The 15,816-nt window shown below is 39.0% G+C and overlaps 1 protein-coding gene across 3 annotated transcripts in view; it reads left to right on the forward strand.

Moving 5' to 3' along the window:
* PRDM15 (PR/SET domain 15) overlaps positions 1–15,816 on the forward strand; it is a 391,258-nt gene that overhangs the window by 223,646 nt on the left and 151,796 nt on the right. For all 3 annotated transcript variants that reach the window (XM_030203815.1, XM_030203817.1, XM_030203816.1), the window contains exons 12-14: positions 6,210–6,377; positions 9,641–9,735; positions 14,330–14,461. In XM_030203815.1, coding sequence (XP_030059675.1) covers positions 6,210–6,377; positions 9,641–9,735; positions 14,330–14,461 — 395 coding nt within the window. The remainder of the gene's footprint in view (positions 1–6,209; positions 6,378–9,640; positions 9,736–14,329; positions 14,462–15,816) is intronic.

Consider the following 15,816-nt stretch of genomic DNA (forward strand, 5'->3'; position numbering starts at 1 on the left):
GGTGCTTCTCCCTTCTATTGGGGTCATTCGAAGGGAGGTTGCCCCGGTTGTCACATCTGAGGGCTGTTTTGTAGGATGCATTATCTGAGCAAATTAACCGCTCAGTAACATTGTACATTATCCTCTTTTATTAAGATTTGGGCATCCATTGTGAAATGGTACCAAACTTTTATTTAAGGGGATCTTGGTTCTTTCCGGGTAGTGAGGTCTTTGGGAGGCCTTGTTAGTCTGAATTCTAGAGGTTTTATATTATTGTGTTGTGCTCTTAGGCTATTCCTTCTTTGGGAATATTTGACTAGGGTTACTTAATGCATCTTAAATGTACTCATATATTCCATGCTTTTAAGTTCCTTGGGGATGGGTGGGGGGAGGGGTTATAATTATAGTTTGTTCTGGAGTAACAGTTAAAGAGATGTGCTGCTGTTACATTTTGTGTTTTGTACTAGTTTATCTGAAATAATAGAAAAATAAAGTATATATATATAAAAAAAAAGAAAATACATCTGCTCGAAAAGGCTCTCGCATATGAAGTTTTTGTATTTGTTTTTTTATATGATATGCTTGTTTTATTGTTTTGATTATGTGTATTGTATTTCTAATCTGCCTACTAGAACTTTGAGATTGTGCAGAATATAAATTTTTTAAATGAAAAGAAATAAAACTCGTGAAGTTTGTGAGTTATGTCTTGAGGTACTTTTCCTGGAGGCACACATAGCTGGTCAGGACTACAGCAATGAATATGCATGAGATAGATTTGCATGCAATAGATATCCAATATATGCACATTCATTTCTGTAATCCTGTAAACCTAACTAGCTAGATGTGCCTCTAGTAGAAGACTGAGAAGTACTGTATTAGAACATTGATCCCTTAGGGGCTCTTTTATTAAGCCATAGTAGGGCTAACATGTGAGAAGCACGCACCAAATCAACCCCACCGCAGGGTTGGCGCGAGTGCCCTGCAGTAGTCTCAAAGTTGTAACTTGCTGTTTCCCGTGGTAGAAAATCATTTTCTATTTTCTACCTCAGGGGTTGGGGGGGCATTCCTGGCAATAATTGGCAGAGCAGCCACATTGCTGCTCACTGATTACCGTAGAAGTAGCACATGAGCTCTTACCACCAAGTAAATAGGTGGCAATAAGGGCTCAGGCAATACTACTTTTCATTTTAATGCATGGCCATTTACCGCCCAGTTTTTTTTTTTTAAAGCATTTTTCCCAGCTGCGGTACAAAATGGCCCAGTTCATGATAATTTTACGCGCTCAGACTAGCGCAGGCCACTTTTTGCCGCAGCTTAGTAAAAGGACCCCTTAGGGAGTAATTTTATAAAGCCTTTTTTGCGCATAAAACAGTGTTTTACATGCAAAAAAAAAATTCTTTATAGAATTCTCCTGGATGTACATGCCTAAAAGTATGCACTACTGATTCATAGCATGTACTTTTACATGGCGTTCCTGGGGGCAGATGTGTAACTTTGTGTAGAAACCTTTGGAGAGGCAGCTTTATTGAGACACATAGGTGCATATATTGCCTTTATAAAGGACAACCTCATAAATAACCACTTGGGTCAGTAGAATCCAAAACATCTCAGTCTTTTACAGTTTTTCGTTTATGCAATTAAAAAAAAAAACTTCCCCACACACTCCACTCCAACAGTCCAATATAGCTTTGTGTTTATGTTCTTCATTGCATTAGGGGTCCAAATGTTGTCACTCCAGGTGCCATGTCATTTTATTTATTGATATTTATATCCCACTATTATCCAAATTCACTTTGGTTCAGTGTGGCTTACATCCATCATTAAAAAACATTGCAAAAAAGAAAACTTAGATAAACCATAAAAAGCAATCAAAAAGAATGCAAAAGATTTATACTACAAAAGACAGAATCGTCACTAATCATCCACCTTTATAAACTAGGCACAACATACGCACGTATTTGCCTTTATAACCTAGGTGCCCTTTTATATAATTATTCTTAGTGGCAAAAGTAACCAGGTAATTTTACTCTGCTGACTGACTGTAACTGGCTAGGTTTGTGACTGTGCGAGAAAACAGAAGAAACAAGTCTTTGCAAAAAATACAATGAAAAAACAAAACAGCAAAGAAGACTAAAAATAATAAAAAGACGACGCTTCAGATGAAAATCCAAATAAAAGCTCAAAATGTATTGATAATTGAATATGACTCAACACAGTTATGTTTCGGTCCACAGGACCTGCATCAGGATTCTATTTACAAAACAACATATAAAGACAGTAAATACACTTTACATATATGAGGAATCAAGGCATATTATATAAAATATTAAGTGCAAAACCAAATAACACAGTAAAAACCATAAATCATATATTCAAAATATGTAACAATTTTTTACAAATGCCATATATATACAATGTAAATTTTAAATAAAAAACATGCAAACAAATTACTTCAATGAAGTGAGAATATTTGAATAGGTCAAACATGCTTGTATAGGAAAACTATGAATTACTATTTGTAATACAGAACACCAGTATTGATCTTTAAGGAGTTAAAAACAAAATGAGTAAAATATAAAATCCAAACTTTAATATAAAACCTAACCAATGATCATGAAATATTACATTGAAGTTAAAATATTTGACTGGGTATAAAAACATTGTCAAAAAAGACATCATTACGTATCTAAAAGAGGGGAATGCATTTGAAACATTTACTAAACTAGTGTTGCTAAAAATATAAATAATATAATATAAATTATATTTATACAAACTGCTTTAAAATGTTATAAAAATAATATGATAGAAATCATATTCATGCAACTTGCTTTTAAATTTTTATAAACTGCTTCTGTTGTATATCATTTCGATTGTTTAAACGTCAAAAAAATAGGTTAGTGTGTGGACTAGATAAAATTATATAAATTAAAAAGCTATCAACTAGATAAAAATGTATATAAGTGTAATGCTATCATCAAGAGCTAGGTTGGAATAGGGAATATAAATAAGTAAATATAAGTGAAAACATTATTACCTTCCACGATCACGAGTCAGTCCTTTTATCTGGTGAAAAGAATATATACAGTGCACTCCATTTAAGTGCACGTCGGATAAGCGCATGCTCTGTTTAACGGCATGCCGTACTTGGTCCCGTTTTTGGCGTCCATCAATTTCTATGGGGACAAACTTCGGTTTATCGCACCACTGATAAGTGCAAGATTCGCTTATATGCATGGTTTAAGACCACTCCTCTGCAGTAAAGACTTCGCATAAGCGCGCGCACGGAATATGGAAGCCGAGTGGCGCGTGACAACCAACGAAATTTCAAATTTACTGCCCCTTTAACTGCCACATGCAGAATAAGCGAAAGAATGTTGTTAGAGTATACACTGGAGTCGTCGTCGTCGTCACACAACTGTAAGACTTTAACACTGGCTGAACTAATAGAAGTTCTTAAAAAATTAGAAAGCAAAGTCAAGCATCTATTGCTAAAGAATATGGTGTCAATCACAGTCAAATTTCACGTATCTTGAAGCAGAAAGACCAGCTTCTGGAAGACTGGCAAAACAATACAAATCCACAACGGAAACGAAAGCGGGCGGGAAAAGCTGAGGAGGTAGAAGATGCTCTTCTTTGATGATTTTCTCAAGTCAGGGCAGTTTCCTGCCAGACGACGTAGCACAAGAGCCCTGATAATGTTGGTTGAAATTGGCTATTATGCCCTGATCCGTAGGTTGGATCAGAGGGGTAGTGTTTGGTGGCAGGAAGACCACCTTAACGTTAGACAGCCTGACATCATCACTGTGTGCAGCACAATTATCACAAAGCAACAAAATCTGATGCTTTTGTGCTCGCATTCTAGTGTCTAACTTCTTTAGCCACTGCTTCCAAATTTCCCCCGTCATCCATGAATTTGCGTTAGCCTCGTATGACACAGGATGTCGTTTAACATTCTTGAAGCAACGGAGCTGTTTGCTCTTTCCAATGATGAGTGGTTCCAACTTCTCACTCCCATCCATATTGCAGCAAAGGAGGATCGTCAGTCGGTCCTTCAACATTTTACCTCCTGTAGTTTCAGCTTATTTGAATGCAAGTGTTCCATCAGGAATCGCTCGCCAGTAGAGACCGTTTTTGTCAGCATTGAAAATGTCACGAGGTGCAAACTCGTTCAAGATGGTAGGAAGAATTGAAAACCCAATTTTCAGCACCAAAGTCATCAGCGTCTTGTTTTTCACCCTGCTGTTTCTTGAATTTTATGTTGTTCCTCTCCTTCCATCTTTCCAACCATTCAACAGTGGCTTTGAATTCAGTTAGTCCAAGACTTTCAGCTAGCTGATTAGCTTTCTCCATAAGCAGTAGACCACTGCTCCTGACTTGAGAAAACCACCAAAGTAGAGCATCTTCTACCTCTTCAGCTTTTCCCGCCCGTTTTTGTTTCCATTGTGGATTTGTATTGTTTTGCCAGTCTTCCAGAAGCTGGTCTTTCTGCTTCAAGATAAGTGAAATTTGACTGGGATCGACACCATATTCTTTAGCAATAGAAGCTTGACTTTGTTTTCTAATTTTTTAAGAACTTCTATTCGTTCAGCCAGTGTTAAAGTCTTACAGTTGCGTGACGACGACCCCAGTGTACACTCTAACAGCATTCTTTCGCTTATTCTGCTTGTGGCAGTTAAAGGGGCGATAAATTTGAAATCTGGTTGGTTGTCACGCGCCAATTGGCTTCCATATTCAGTGCACGCGCTTATGCGGAGTCTTTCCTGCAGAGGAGCAGTCTTAAACCATGCATATAAGCGAATCTTGCACTTATCAGTGGTGCGCTAAACCAAAGTTTGTCCCCATAGAAATTGATGACGCCAAAAATGGGACCAAGTACGGCATGCCGTTAAACAGAGCATGCGCTTATCCGACGTGCACTTAAATGGAGTGCACTGTATATATTTTTTTCACCAGATAAAAGGACTGACTCGTGATCATGGAAGGTAATAATGTTTTCACTTATATTTACTTATTTATATTCCCTATTCCAACCTAGCTCTTGATGATAGCATTACACTTATATACATTTTTATCTAGTTGATAGCTTTTTAATTTATATAATTTTACCTAGTCCACACACTAACCTATTTTTTGACGTTTAAACAATCGAAATGATATACAACAGAAGCAGTTTATAAAAATTTAAAAGCAAGTTGCATAAATATGATTTCTATCATATTATTTTTATAAAATTTTAAAGCAGTTTGTATAAATATAATTTCTATTATTACATTTTTTAGAAACACTAGTTTAGTAAATGTTACACATGCATTCCCTCTTTTAGATAACCTAATGATGTGTTTTTTTGACAATGTTTTGACCCAGTCAAATATTTTAACTTCAATGTAATATTTCATGATCATTGGTTAGGTTTTTTATTAAAGTTTGGATTTTATATTTTTTACTCATTTTGTTTTTAACTCCTTAAAGATCAATACTGGTGTTCTGTATTACAAATAGTAATTCATAGTTTTCCTATACAAGCATGTTTGACCTATTCAAATATTCTCACTTCATTGAAGTAATTTGCATGTTTTTTTATTTAAAATTTACATTGTATATATATGGCTTTTGTAAAAATTTATTTGTTACATATTTTGAATATATGATTTATGGTTTTTACTGTGTTATTATTTGGTTTTGCACTTAATATTTAATATTTTATATAATATGTCTTGATCCCTCACATATGTAAAGTGTATTTACTGTCTTTATATGTTGTTTTGTAAATAGACTCCTGATGCAGGTCCTGTGGACCGAAACATAGCTGTGTCAAGTCATATTCAACTATCAATAAATGTTGAGCTGTTATTAGGTTTGTGACTGAACATTTTCATTATAGCTGTATAATATTTGTCTGGCTAAATTTAGGGCATCTATTTCTGCTACCAGAGTTGTCCAGCTAAATTTAACCAGTTAGCAGTGAAAATCAAATGGCTAAATTAAAGCCCACCCAGAGAGAGACTCCAAAGCTACCTCTTTTCTCACTGGCTAAATATGCACGTGAGATTTGAGCAGACAAAATGGGAGCAGACTATTTACACCTTTTTGAACATAATATAATTAAGAAAGGATCAAACTGTATAAACATTTCACAGAGGGAGAAGAGTGTAATAATCATTTTGTATTAAAATGTTTTCTCATCTCTATTTTAATTTTTTTTCATATGTATTTCAATCATATGTCTGTAGACGACAAGAGCTTCCAGTGTGAGATGTGCTGTCGGTTCTTCTCGACAAACAGCAACCTCTCAAAGCACAAGAAGAAACATGGGGACAAGAAGTTTGCCTGCGAGATCTGTAATAAAATGTTTTATAGGAAAGATGTCATGTTGGACCACCAGCGGCGACATTTAGAGGGTGAGAATAGGAAGCTGAGTCTGTCTCTGGGCTCCCTAGGTGCAGGTTGTAGAATATTTTAGTGGTTAGTTGCAGACTGAGAACCACTAGGGATAGTTTTATAAAGGTCTGACAGTGCACTTGTTTAAAATGTCACTTATAAAAAAAATTTGTAGTGGCAGCCATGGAGTCTGACACACATCATAAGACCTAAATGTAGAGGCGCAGATTTGGAACAGCTGTGTGCTGTAAGAGATCCTATGCCTTACAACAGACTGAGTTTGATATTGAATCTCCTGGGCTTTCTACTTATGGTTATAAGATTTTGGTATATTTTCTAATATTTGGGTTTTTAGACCGTTTCTTTTTCCAGCTTTGTTATATTTTTTAGGACTTTTAATATTATTCCATGCATGAAAGTACACATAAAGGGCAACTCTGTAAACAGGCGACTAGACTTTTGCGCCTCTTATGTGCTTCAGAGATGCCAATAATTGGCAGTTGTGCAAGTATATGCACTAGGAGGTGTTTTATAAGGTAGCGCCTAAGTGCCATAATGTGTAACTGCAAGGGGGACGTACACATAGGCAGAGATACAAGAACAGTTGGAAGTGGATCAGGCTCTCCAGGGACAAATCAAAGAGACGTCAAATTCTTAATTACACAAGTTTTATTGATAGAAGACTCGACACAGCACTTGCCTCAGGACTCTTTCTATATAATCTGGAGAGTAAAACCATCCAATGGTAAATATGCCAATCTGCATTCAATACAAGCGGTCTTTAAAAAAGACCATTGATGAAAATGCAAGCAAATTCGCCACCTACCTTGAGAGCACGATAATCTCTGCTTGCATTTTCATGAAAGGTCTTTTTAAAAGACCACTTGTTTTCAGTGCTGATTGGCATATTTACCATTGGATGGTTTTACGCTCCAGATTATATTGAAAGGCTCCTGAGGCAGGCCCTAGGCCGAAACACAGCGCTGTGTGAAGTCTTCTATAAATAAAATTTGTGTAATTAAGAATTTGACACCTCTTTGATTTGTCCCTAGAGAACCTGGTCCACTTCCCACTGTTCCTGTATCTTTGTGTTGTTTGTGGGATTTCAGTGTTCTTCCACCCTGGTGGACCTTCTCCGTACACATGGGCAGGCCATGGACTTGTTGCCAAGTGACATGTGCAACTTATAGAATGCTATCAGTTACCTGTGTCACTTGGTGCATTTAGGCACGCCAAATTAAGCCAGTCATTGACCTGGTGCTTCAAAGTGATTTTATGCTAGTATTCTGTAATGGCTAAAGTGTGTCCAGAAGCCATTTTAGAATTGATATTAAGCTCCATTGTGGTTCCTATATCAAGGCACCACATTATAGAATTATCCCCACAGTGACAAGATTGCATATGTTTTTGCTCATTCCCGGCACAGGCATGTTTTGGAGTGTTATCTGGGTAAAGGGCAGGCGAAGCCACATCTTACACATGTGCTTTATAAAATATGGATGAACATTTACATCTGCTCCTGAGCAGGCATAAATGCCTGTGACTTAATTTTAACTGCAATTGCTGCGACTTTTTTGGGTAATTTTGTAGACTCACAGGTGCCTATGAGGCATATTTTCAAAGCACTTTGGGAGACTAAGTTCCATAGGTTTCTATGGAACTTTGGGAGGCTAAGTGCTTTGAAAATGAGCCTCAATGTGTCTTTGTAAAGTAAGCTCAAAATAGAGGCTTACTTACCCTCCCAACCTAGGTGACATAGGGGCTCATTTTCAAAGTGAGTTTCAAAGTTCCATAGGTTATATATGTAACTTTGTACGTCTAAGTGCTTTGAAATTATACCTCACATTAACATAGTCGATGATGGCAGATAAAGACCTGTACGGTCCATCAAGTCTGCCCAGCAAGATACCGTATGTATCGAGTTTATGATGTGATACTTCATATGTATACCTGATCTTGATTTGTCCTTGCCATTTTCAGGGCATAGACCATAGATGTCTGCCTGGCATAGTCCTTGTTCCAAATTTATGAAGTTGTTGAAGCCCCTAAAAAGCTTCAGTCCAGCCCATCCAAATCTATTCAGCCACAATCATGGCAGAGACCTTAGAAAATTACCCATAGATTCCTATGGGGCTCATTTTCAAAGCACTTAGACTTACAAAGTTCCTAAGTGCTTTGAAAATACATCTCTATGTATCTATATAAAATGACCTCCAAAAAGCTAAAATTAAGCTGCCTACGTTTGTCTTCTTGGGAGCAAATGTCGACATTCACAAATATATTTTATAACATGCATCCATAAACTGTGATTCCACTGGTGCTCTGCCCAAACTCTGCCCCAGAACATGCCTGTAGCCAAGTTACATAAAAGTATGTGAGGGATATTTTCATAAGAGGCATTTTACATGCATATACTTACTGCTACATGCATGAAAATGCATTTATAAAATTACCCCCTCCCCCCATAGTGAATGAATATTGCCACTATAAAGCTAGCTGTTCCACCTTCACTTCGACTTATCTGGATAGTGCCCAAGCAGTTAGAGGGATTTTCACCAGCACTATCCAGGTAATGATATTGAAAATCTCAGGCCAGCAAACTTAAATGTCCACTGGCAGCCAGTAGATGCAAAAGTCCTTTTGAATATCAAGCCTTTAGATTTTAAGTCCTCTGAGGTAGGGAAATACCTACTCTACCTGATTTGTAACTGACCTTGAGCTCAGATTTGGAAACGTAAGTAAATACATCCATAATCCAGGTGTAAAATGAGAGTAGGTGGCTGAGCCTGTATCTGGGCTCCTGAGGTGAGATGGAATGTGAGAGTAAGACATTAAAAGCCTGTATCTGAGCTCTTGAGGGGTATATGGACTGTGAGAGTAGGGGCATTAAGCCTGTAACTGGGTTCCTGAGGGGTAGATGGAAAGTAAGAATAGTAACCTGGGCCTTGTGTAGGTAACAATTTCCTGGACAGGTGTAACTTAGAGAATGTAGATCATGATTAAGATGAGCGAAGAGGCATCTCTGAGTTACACGGAGTAATGTGGCCACCACCATAACTTATAGGGGATAACAGCAGTGAGCCCCTTCTTAGAGCAGTGACCACCCCCTTTGTCACTTGATTCTACACTACAATGAAGGTAAGGTTCTCCCTTTGCTGGATTGTGCTATGGCTGTATCCTTAAGGATCATAGACTAAAAGCCATTTGAAGGCAGGAACTCTTCTTGAGTTATAGTGTTGAATTTTGATATTTTTTTCCCCCTTATTTTCTCATGCCATTGAAGGGGTAAAACGTGTGAAACGGGAAGAAGTGCCAAGCGCTGGGGAAAGCCTGATCCGGTATAAAAAGGAGCCCTCGTCATGTTCTGTGTGTGGAAAGGTATGCTGTGCAGAAGACTGACATCCACCCACCTGCCCATGCTCTTCCTCCCTCCCTCCCCTTCCTTCTTTTTTCCTCTCTCTTCTCCTTTTCCTTTGCCTTCACCTTTTTCCCCCTCTTTACTTTCAAGTTACTTACAAGCAGGAATTTAGAACAGGAAGCAAAGGGAAACAGATCTTCTCCTCATCTTTTTTTCTACACAATAATCTGTCAGTTTTCTCCTGCTTCATGGACTTTCAGCTTAGCTGAACCATTGCAGCTGGCCTCTACTGGGGCTATGGTTCCATAAACCTAATTTTTATATCAGTCATCGTAGTGATAGTCGTTGGCAAGGGGTTATGCACTAGGGCTTCCTCTTGAACCTTATATAGCCAACAGGTATCACTGTTACAAGGAGGTCATGATTCAGCTCCCCTCCCCCTATTAGGCAGTATGAAAACTGTATTTTCCATCACTTCCAGTCTACTTGTTTTGGGAAGTGGAAGCCAATTCTTGGTATTAAACATGAATCTTGCACATCGCATCATTCAGCACTACCATTGAGCTGAGCCTGCAGCAGACATGCCTTATCTAAAGGAAATTGTCTGCTGGCTTCTGTAGGTTTTCTTGTCTCCAAAAGCTTTGTAGATAATTTTTAAATGAGAGAAAGGACTCCATGAGACAGAAAAAGATCTAATCATCAAGGGGCCAATAATCAAACTGCCTGCATAATACAGTCTGCAGATACTTTTTACCCATGAGCTTTGCACCAATAATATAAACAAAATTATATACATACTTGTTCTTTGATTGTTATCCCTAGAAAAGTACCTGCAAAGATTTGTCTCTGCTTTTTACTGTAGGTGCTTTTTCACTTGGAAATAACATACATAGATTTGAAAATGCCATCTAAATATGTTACTGCTTTCTATCAGCCTAAGTGTGCTTTGAGGAGACCTCCCAGCCAATGCAGGTAAAATTGGTAATCAAGGCTGATTAATATTTGAACAGCCCATTTCCATGGATAAAATAATGTTTCAGCTGTGGAAATGGCTTTGGTTGTTGCTCCCTCCTTTACCAGAGCATAAAGTTTGGCATGTTTGGTGCAGTCTGAGAAGAGCCCTGTTTACAAGTTTTAACTTATTACAGGTTTCGGTCAGGCATGATCAAACCAGAGAGAAAATTGGAAGAAAAGAGTTGGAGGGAGGGGGTAGAGATAAGGTAACATGGAAAATAATAATTGGGAGTGTAATTTTCCACAGGGAAGGCAACAAAGCCATTATGGACTTTTTGAAAGTTGCCCACCTTCTCTGCAGGTAAAGATACCTGCCTTGTTGAGCAACACACTTACTTTTACCCATATTAGAGGTAATTTTACAAAGGTTTTTCCACGTGTAAAGGCTGTTTTGCATGTAGGAATGGCTTTAAAGAAAATGCCCCTGTAATATGTGTGTATAAATACATGCAGTGACTAGACAGTGCATACTAGAGAAGGGGTAGAGTTGAAATGTACCCATGTACTCTGTAAAATACACATTTACACATGGCATGCATGCACACATTTATACCTGCTTTGGAGTAGTGTAAATTTGTGCATCAGCAGTTAAGCACTAAAAGGGATGGTTCAGGCAGCCGATTTATAAAATTGCAGGGGCCTATGTTGCCTTTATGAAATAGGCACCTTTTTTGACTTCTAATATGTTAAATAAAATCAGGCCTGTATTACGAAGATGTTTGTGGGACACACTGCAGTGGTAGAATGGACTGGCATGATGGCCTATCTGGAAGACTAGAGGTCCTGGCTGAAAAGCAGGCATTCATGTAAGTCAGGACAGTCTGGCAGGGCTACACAAGGGACCTAGGAGGCTAGATATTCATGTAGCAGCCATGTTGGCTGTTTGGGAAGTAGCAGAGCTTTGTGCTTAGATGTGGTAGAGATGAGTGCTGGAAGAAACTAAGTGGAGATCTTGAATGTTCTCCCCCCAGGATGGTGAAGCACAAAGGAAGAAGAGAAAAAAAGATTGTCTAGGACAGGGAGAACTCTTACAAGCAATCTCACTCTGTGGCTAGCAGCTGGGATATATCTTTAGGTATGTGGTCAGAAGAACTGGGCTGACCGGATGGACTAGATGGCCTTTGTCTACAATCATCCACTATATAACTGCATCTCATATCAATAATTAAAGCAAAACTATGCATATAAATCTCCTTTTACTAAACTGTATTAAAGGTTTGCTGTTACCTTGCATTAATGGCTGGAATTAACATACAGTAACTGCAGAGCCTCTGTGTTCACTACTGGGGATGTGCACAACATCATTCTTTACAATTATTGCAGATATAATGTACTTGCCACATGTTTACTGCATTGCAGATGACATTAACTGCCGTGTCAGCAACTAAAGTGCAGTACTATATCGCATTCCACAGTAGTCAATTAATACAGGAATTAGTGCACAATAAGTGTTGAGCTTCTGTGCTATTAGTGCATGTCAATTCCCACACTAACTGCGTAAAGCATGTTACTAAAAAGATCCCATTGTTTACTATTGATTATTGGTGCAAACCTTCACAGTGTTTACAAAGCAGGCAGTTTAATTATTTCCCTAGAGGGCCAGTTCAGTAAACTGCACTATATTTTAGCGCAGTGGTTCACTTGAGATTTTGCCATGTTAGTCTTACTCCCGATGCATAAAGACTGCTAGTGCTGAAAAATCTCATGTAAAACCACTACGCTAAAGCATAGCACAGTGCAGGGGCAAACTGACCATTGAAACAATAGGGCAGCCCCAAGGGCCCACAGCAGTAGGGGGCCCACTCTCTTCTAGCTTCCATCTAGTTTAATTATTTTTGATAGGTGGTTAGGGGCCTATGATCTTTAGTACCTGGGGGCCCAGATCACTGTTATCCGCCGCTGGCACAGTGGGCATGTAAAGGGCGAAAAACATGTTCTAATGTTAAAAAAAAAAAATAAAAGATTTTCACTCTTCTTTTAATACTGAATCTTTATGCCTGCTCAAGGTTGGACTAAAGATGCAGGACAGAAGCAAAAGGGATTGCCTGAAGTGAAGTGCAGCACTTCACCTCAGATGACTCAATATCCCTGGTGACATATGGTTCCTGGACCTCCCATCCCAAAGATTTCCCTAGTGGCCAGATTTGCCCCTTGTAATTCCCTCCTCCTCCTCCCCCCCACCAATCCTGCAAAAAAAATAGTATGGGGACCCAAAGGGACCCCCCCCCAGATATCCTCACACACATCCACTTGCCCACTTGCTTCCGCTTTTACGCTGCCATCTTGGAAATGGAAGCACCACACTGGGCCGACTTTCCAAATACAGTACAGACTTCATTATCCAACGTTCATTAATCCGATCATCTGGCATATCCGACAGACACCCCCTCCCCCGGTGACATCATCTTGTCTCTTTCCATTTTTGGCGTAGCACAGAGGGAAGTTTGGCACCTGAGACAATTTCACACCTAGGACCATGCTTTTACAGCAAAATGGCACCTTTGTGACCCGGGAACCTGTTTTTACAGCCTTTGTTTTTGCATTGTTTGAGGGGTTACCATTGTTTTCTGTATTATCCGACAACAGGTTGGTCCCATTTATGTTGGATAATCAAGACTTTACGGTAAGTCCCTTGTTTGGCAGAGTGATGCCATGCAATGCATGGAAATGCATTGGGGGTTCTGGAGGATATCATGGGGTCCCCTTGGGCCCCCCGCAATTTTTTGTGTGTTGGGGGGAGAAATTCCAAATGGGTACTTGGACTACCAGAGAAATCTTCAGAGTGGGGGAGGTGAAAGGTTGGAGGTTCAGGGCCCATGGCCACTGAGAATATTGTGGGGTATGGAGGGTCAGGGAATATCAGGAAATCAGGAAGTGCAAGAGGGAACTGGGGCTCACTGGGCCACCAGGCATTTTTTTTTTTTGGGTAGGGGTCAGGATTTGGAGTCCAGCATGTTTTGTTATGTTTCCCTTCCTGTCAGCGCTTGAACTAGTCCCTGCTCACACATCATCAGAAAAGGAGTATTTATTTTACTCACCATAGACTGAAACCAGTGGTTCCTGAACCTGGTCCTGGAGGCACCCCAGCCAGTCAGGTTTTCAGGATATCCACAATGAATATTCAGGAGAGAGATTTACTCGCACTGCCTCCACTGCATGCAAATCTGTCTCATGAATATTTATTGTGGATATCCTGAAAACCTGACTGGTTGAGGTGCCTCCAGGACCAGGTTTGGGAACCACTGGACTAAACAGTTGCAGTTACCACAATGATTTGCTATGTATTTTCTGACAGTGCACACTTTTTAACATAGTGGTAATTCACATGCCATTAGTTTACTGTATTATTAGTGTGTACATTAGAACGCTGTGCGCTGGAGCTTAACGCAGTGTTCAATGCAGTGCATACTGCATCAAGGCCAGAGTATGGTGAGTCTGCAGAACAAGGTAACCCAAAATATGTGAATGCATTACATCTGGACAAGTAGACCCCTTACGTTGTCTCCTTTGGCTGTGATGTTTGGGAAGATCCCTGAGGGCAGAAGAAGAGAATTGTATTTTAGTGTACTTCTGTGTAACTTTCTGTGTTGCTGTGGGCAGATGTTTTCCTGCAGGAGTAACATGAACAAGCACTTCCTAACTCATGGTGATAAGAAGTACACATGTGAGATCTGTGGCCGCAAGTTCTTCCGGGTTGACGTGTTGAGAGATCACATCCATGTCCATTTCAAGGTATTTTCAGATTTTAATCTCCTACAGCTCCTTGTGTATGCAGGGCTCCAGATAAAGGAAAGATAATAGTAACCTCCTTGAATAAAGACCATCCCAATTGCTTTTGTCCCTTCTATATCACTACCTGTGTCTTTGTCATTTTTTTCCTTTCTAATATTATGGAGGTAATTTTAGAATGCTAACATTGTGTTTACACATGTCATTGCACTAACACTCTAGTTTTGTAAGTGATGCACTGTTGCATGCACAGTTGCTTGCTTAGTTATAGAATAGTACCACTTATGTGTGTAATTTAATTACTTAATTGGCAGTAACTATCAATAATTGACCTTCACAATACTAGTTGGCAGTAATTTGTAGCTATGCGTGTGAGTTTTGACCCTATTTTATAAGGTGTGCACATAATTGTCTAGGACTCATGTGGGAGAGGCATGGTTAAGTTGTGGACGGGTTGTAGACATTCTAACTATTTTAGAGTTCATTTTATAGAATACTGTCAGTAACACGCACAAGATGCCACATTTAGGCACGTGCATTACACCTGCTGTAGATGTGGCATATGTGGAGGTGCATTTGGTGTATAAATGCCAACTTAGGAAGACTAGAACTCCGCATATAGGTCCACAAAAGCCAAACAGTGGAGAAAGAAAAGAAAAACACACACACAAAACAGCGTGCCCAAGAATTAAGTGTTCTTTATTCACATAACCAAGGACCCGACACGGACCATGTTTCAGCCTAATGGCCTGCATCAGGGGTCCAAATTGTTTATGAAAATGGATGTAATATAATATTATGTAATCTTGAGAAACAGGAATCTGAGGAACCTGCTGCATTGATCTTGCCAAGCTCAATGTTCAGTTTTGTAAAGTCTGGCGCTTATGTGTATCATAAAAGGACAGTGCTAAGGATATCTTACTGACACACGAACATCAGAGAGCAGCACTAGTGTGGATAGACTCATGCCTTTCATTTCTTGTTGTTTCCTGATGTTACCTTAGGTGGTTAGAGGGAAGAACTGATGTTGAATAAATAAGTACAGTGGGAAAAAATTGTAAACCACTCTAGGATGACCTGTAGTTTAGCGCAATTTAATCTAAACACTAATGAGAGAGAAAGATAACCTTGCTGAATAAATAACTTTAGATATATTGTGAATATTCAATGAGTAAAAAAAAACAGCAATAAGTATCCTTGTAGCTGGCGACTCCTTCTTGAGCATCAACAATTTTAACCAAACATTTCCTATAACTGTTGATTAGCCTTTCATGTTGCAAATATTGGCCTATTCTTTCATACAGAACTGTTTAATTGACAAAACACAAATTCTTCTCTTCAGCCATTCTATGGTAAGT

This window comes from Microcaecilia unicolor, chromosome 5 (genome assembly GCF_901765095.1).
Source record: "Microcaecilia unicolor chromosome 5, aMicUni1.1, whole genome shotgun sequence".
Taxonomy (NCBI): Eukaryota; Metazoa; Chordata; class Amphibia; order Gymnophiona; family Siphonopidae; genus Microcaecilia; species Microcaecilia unicolor.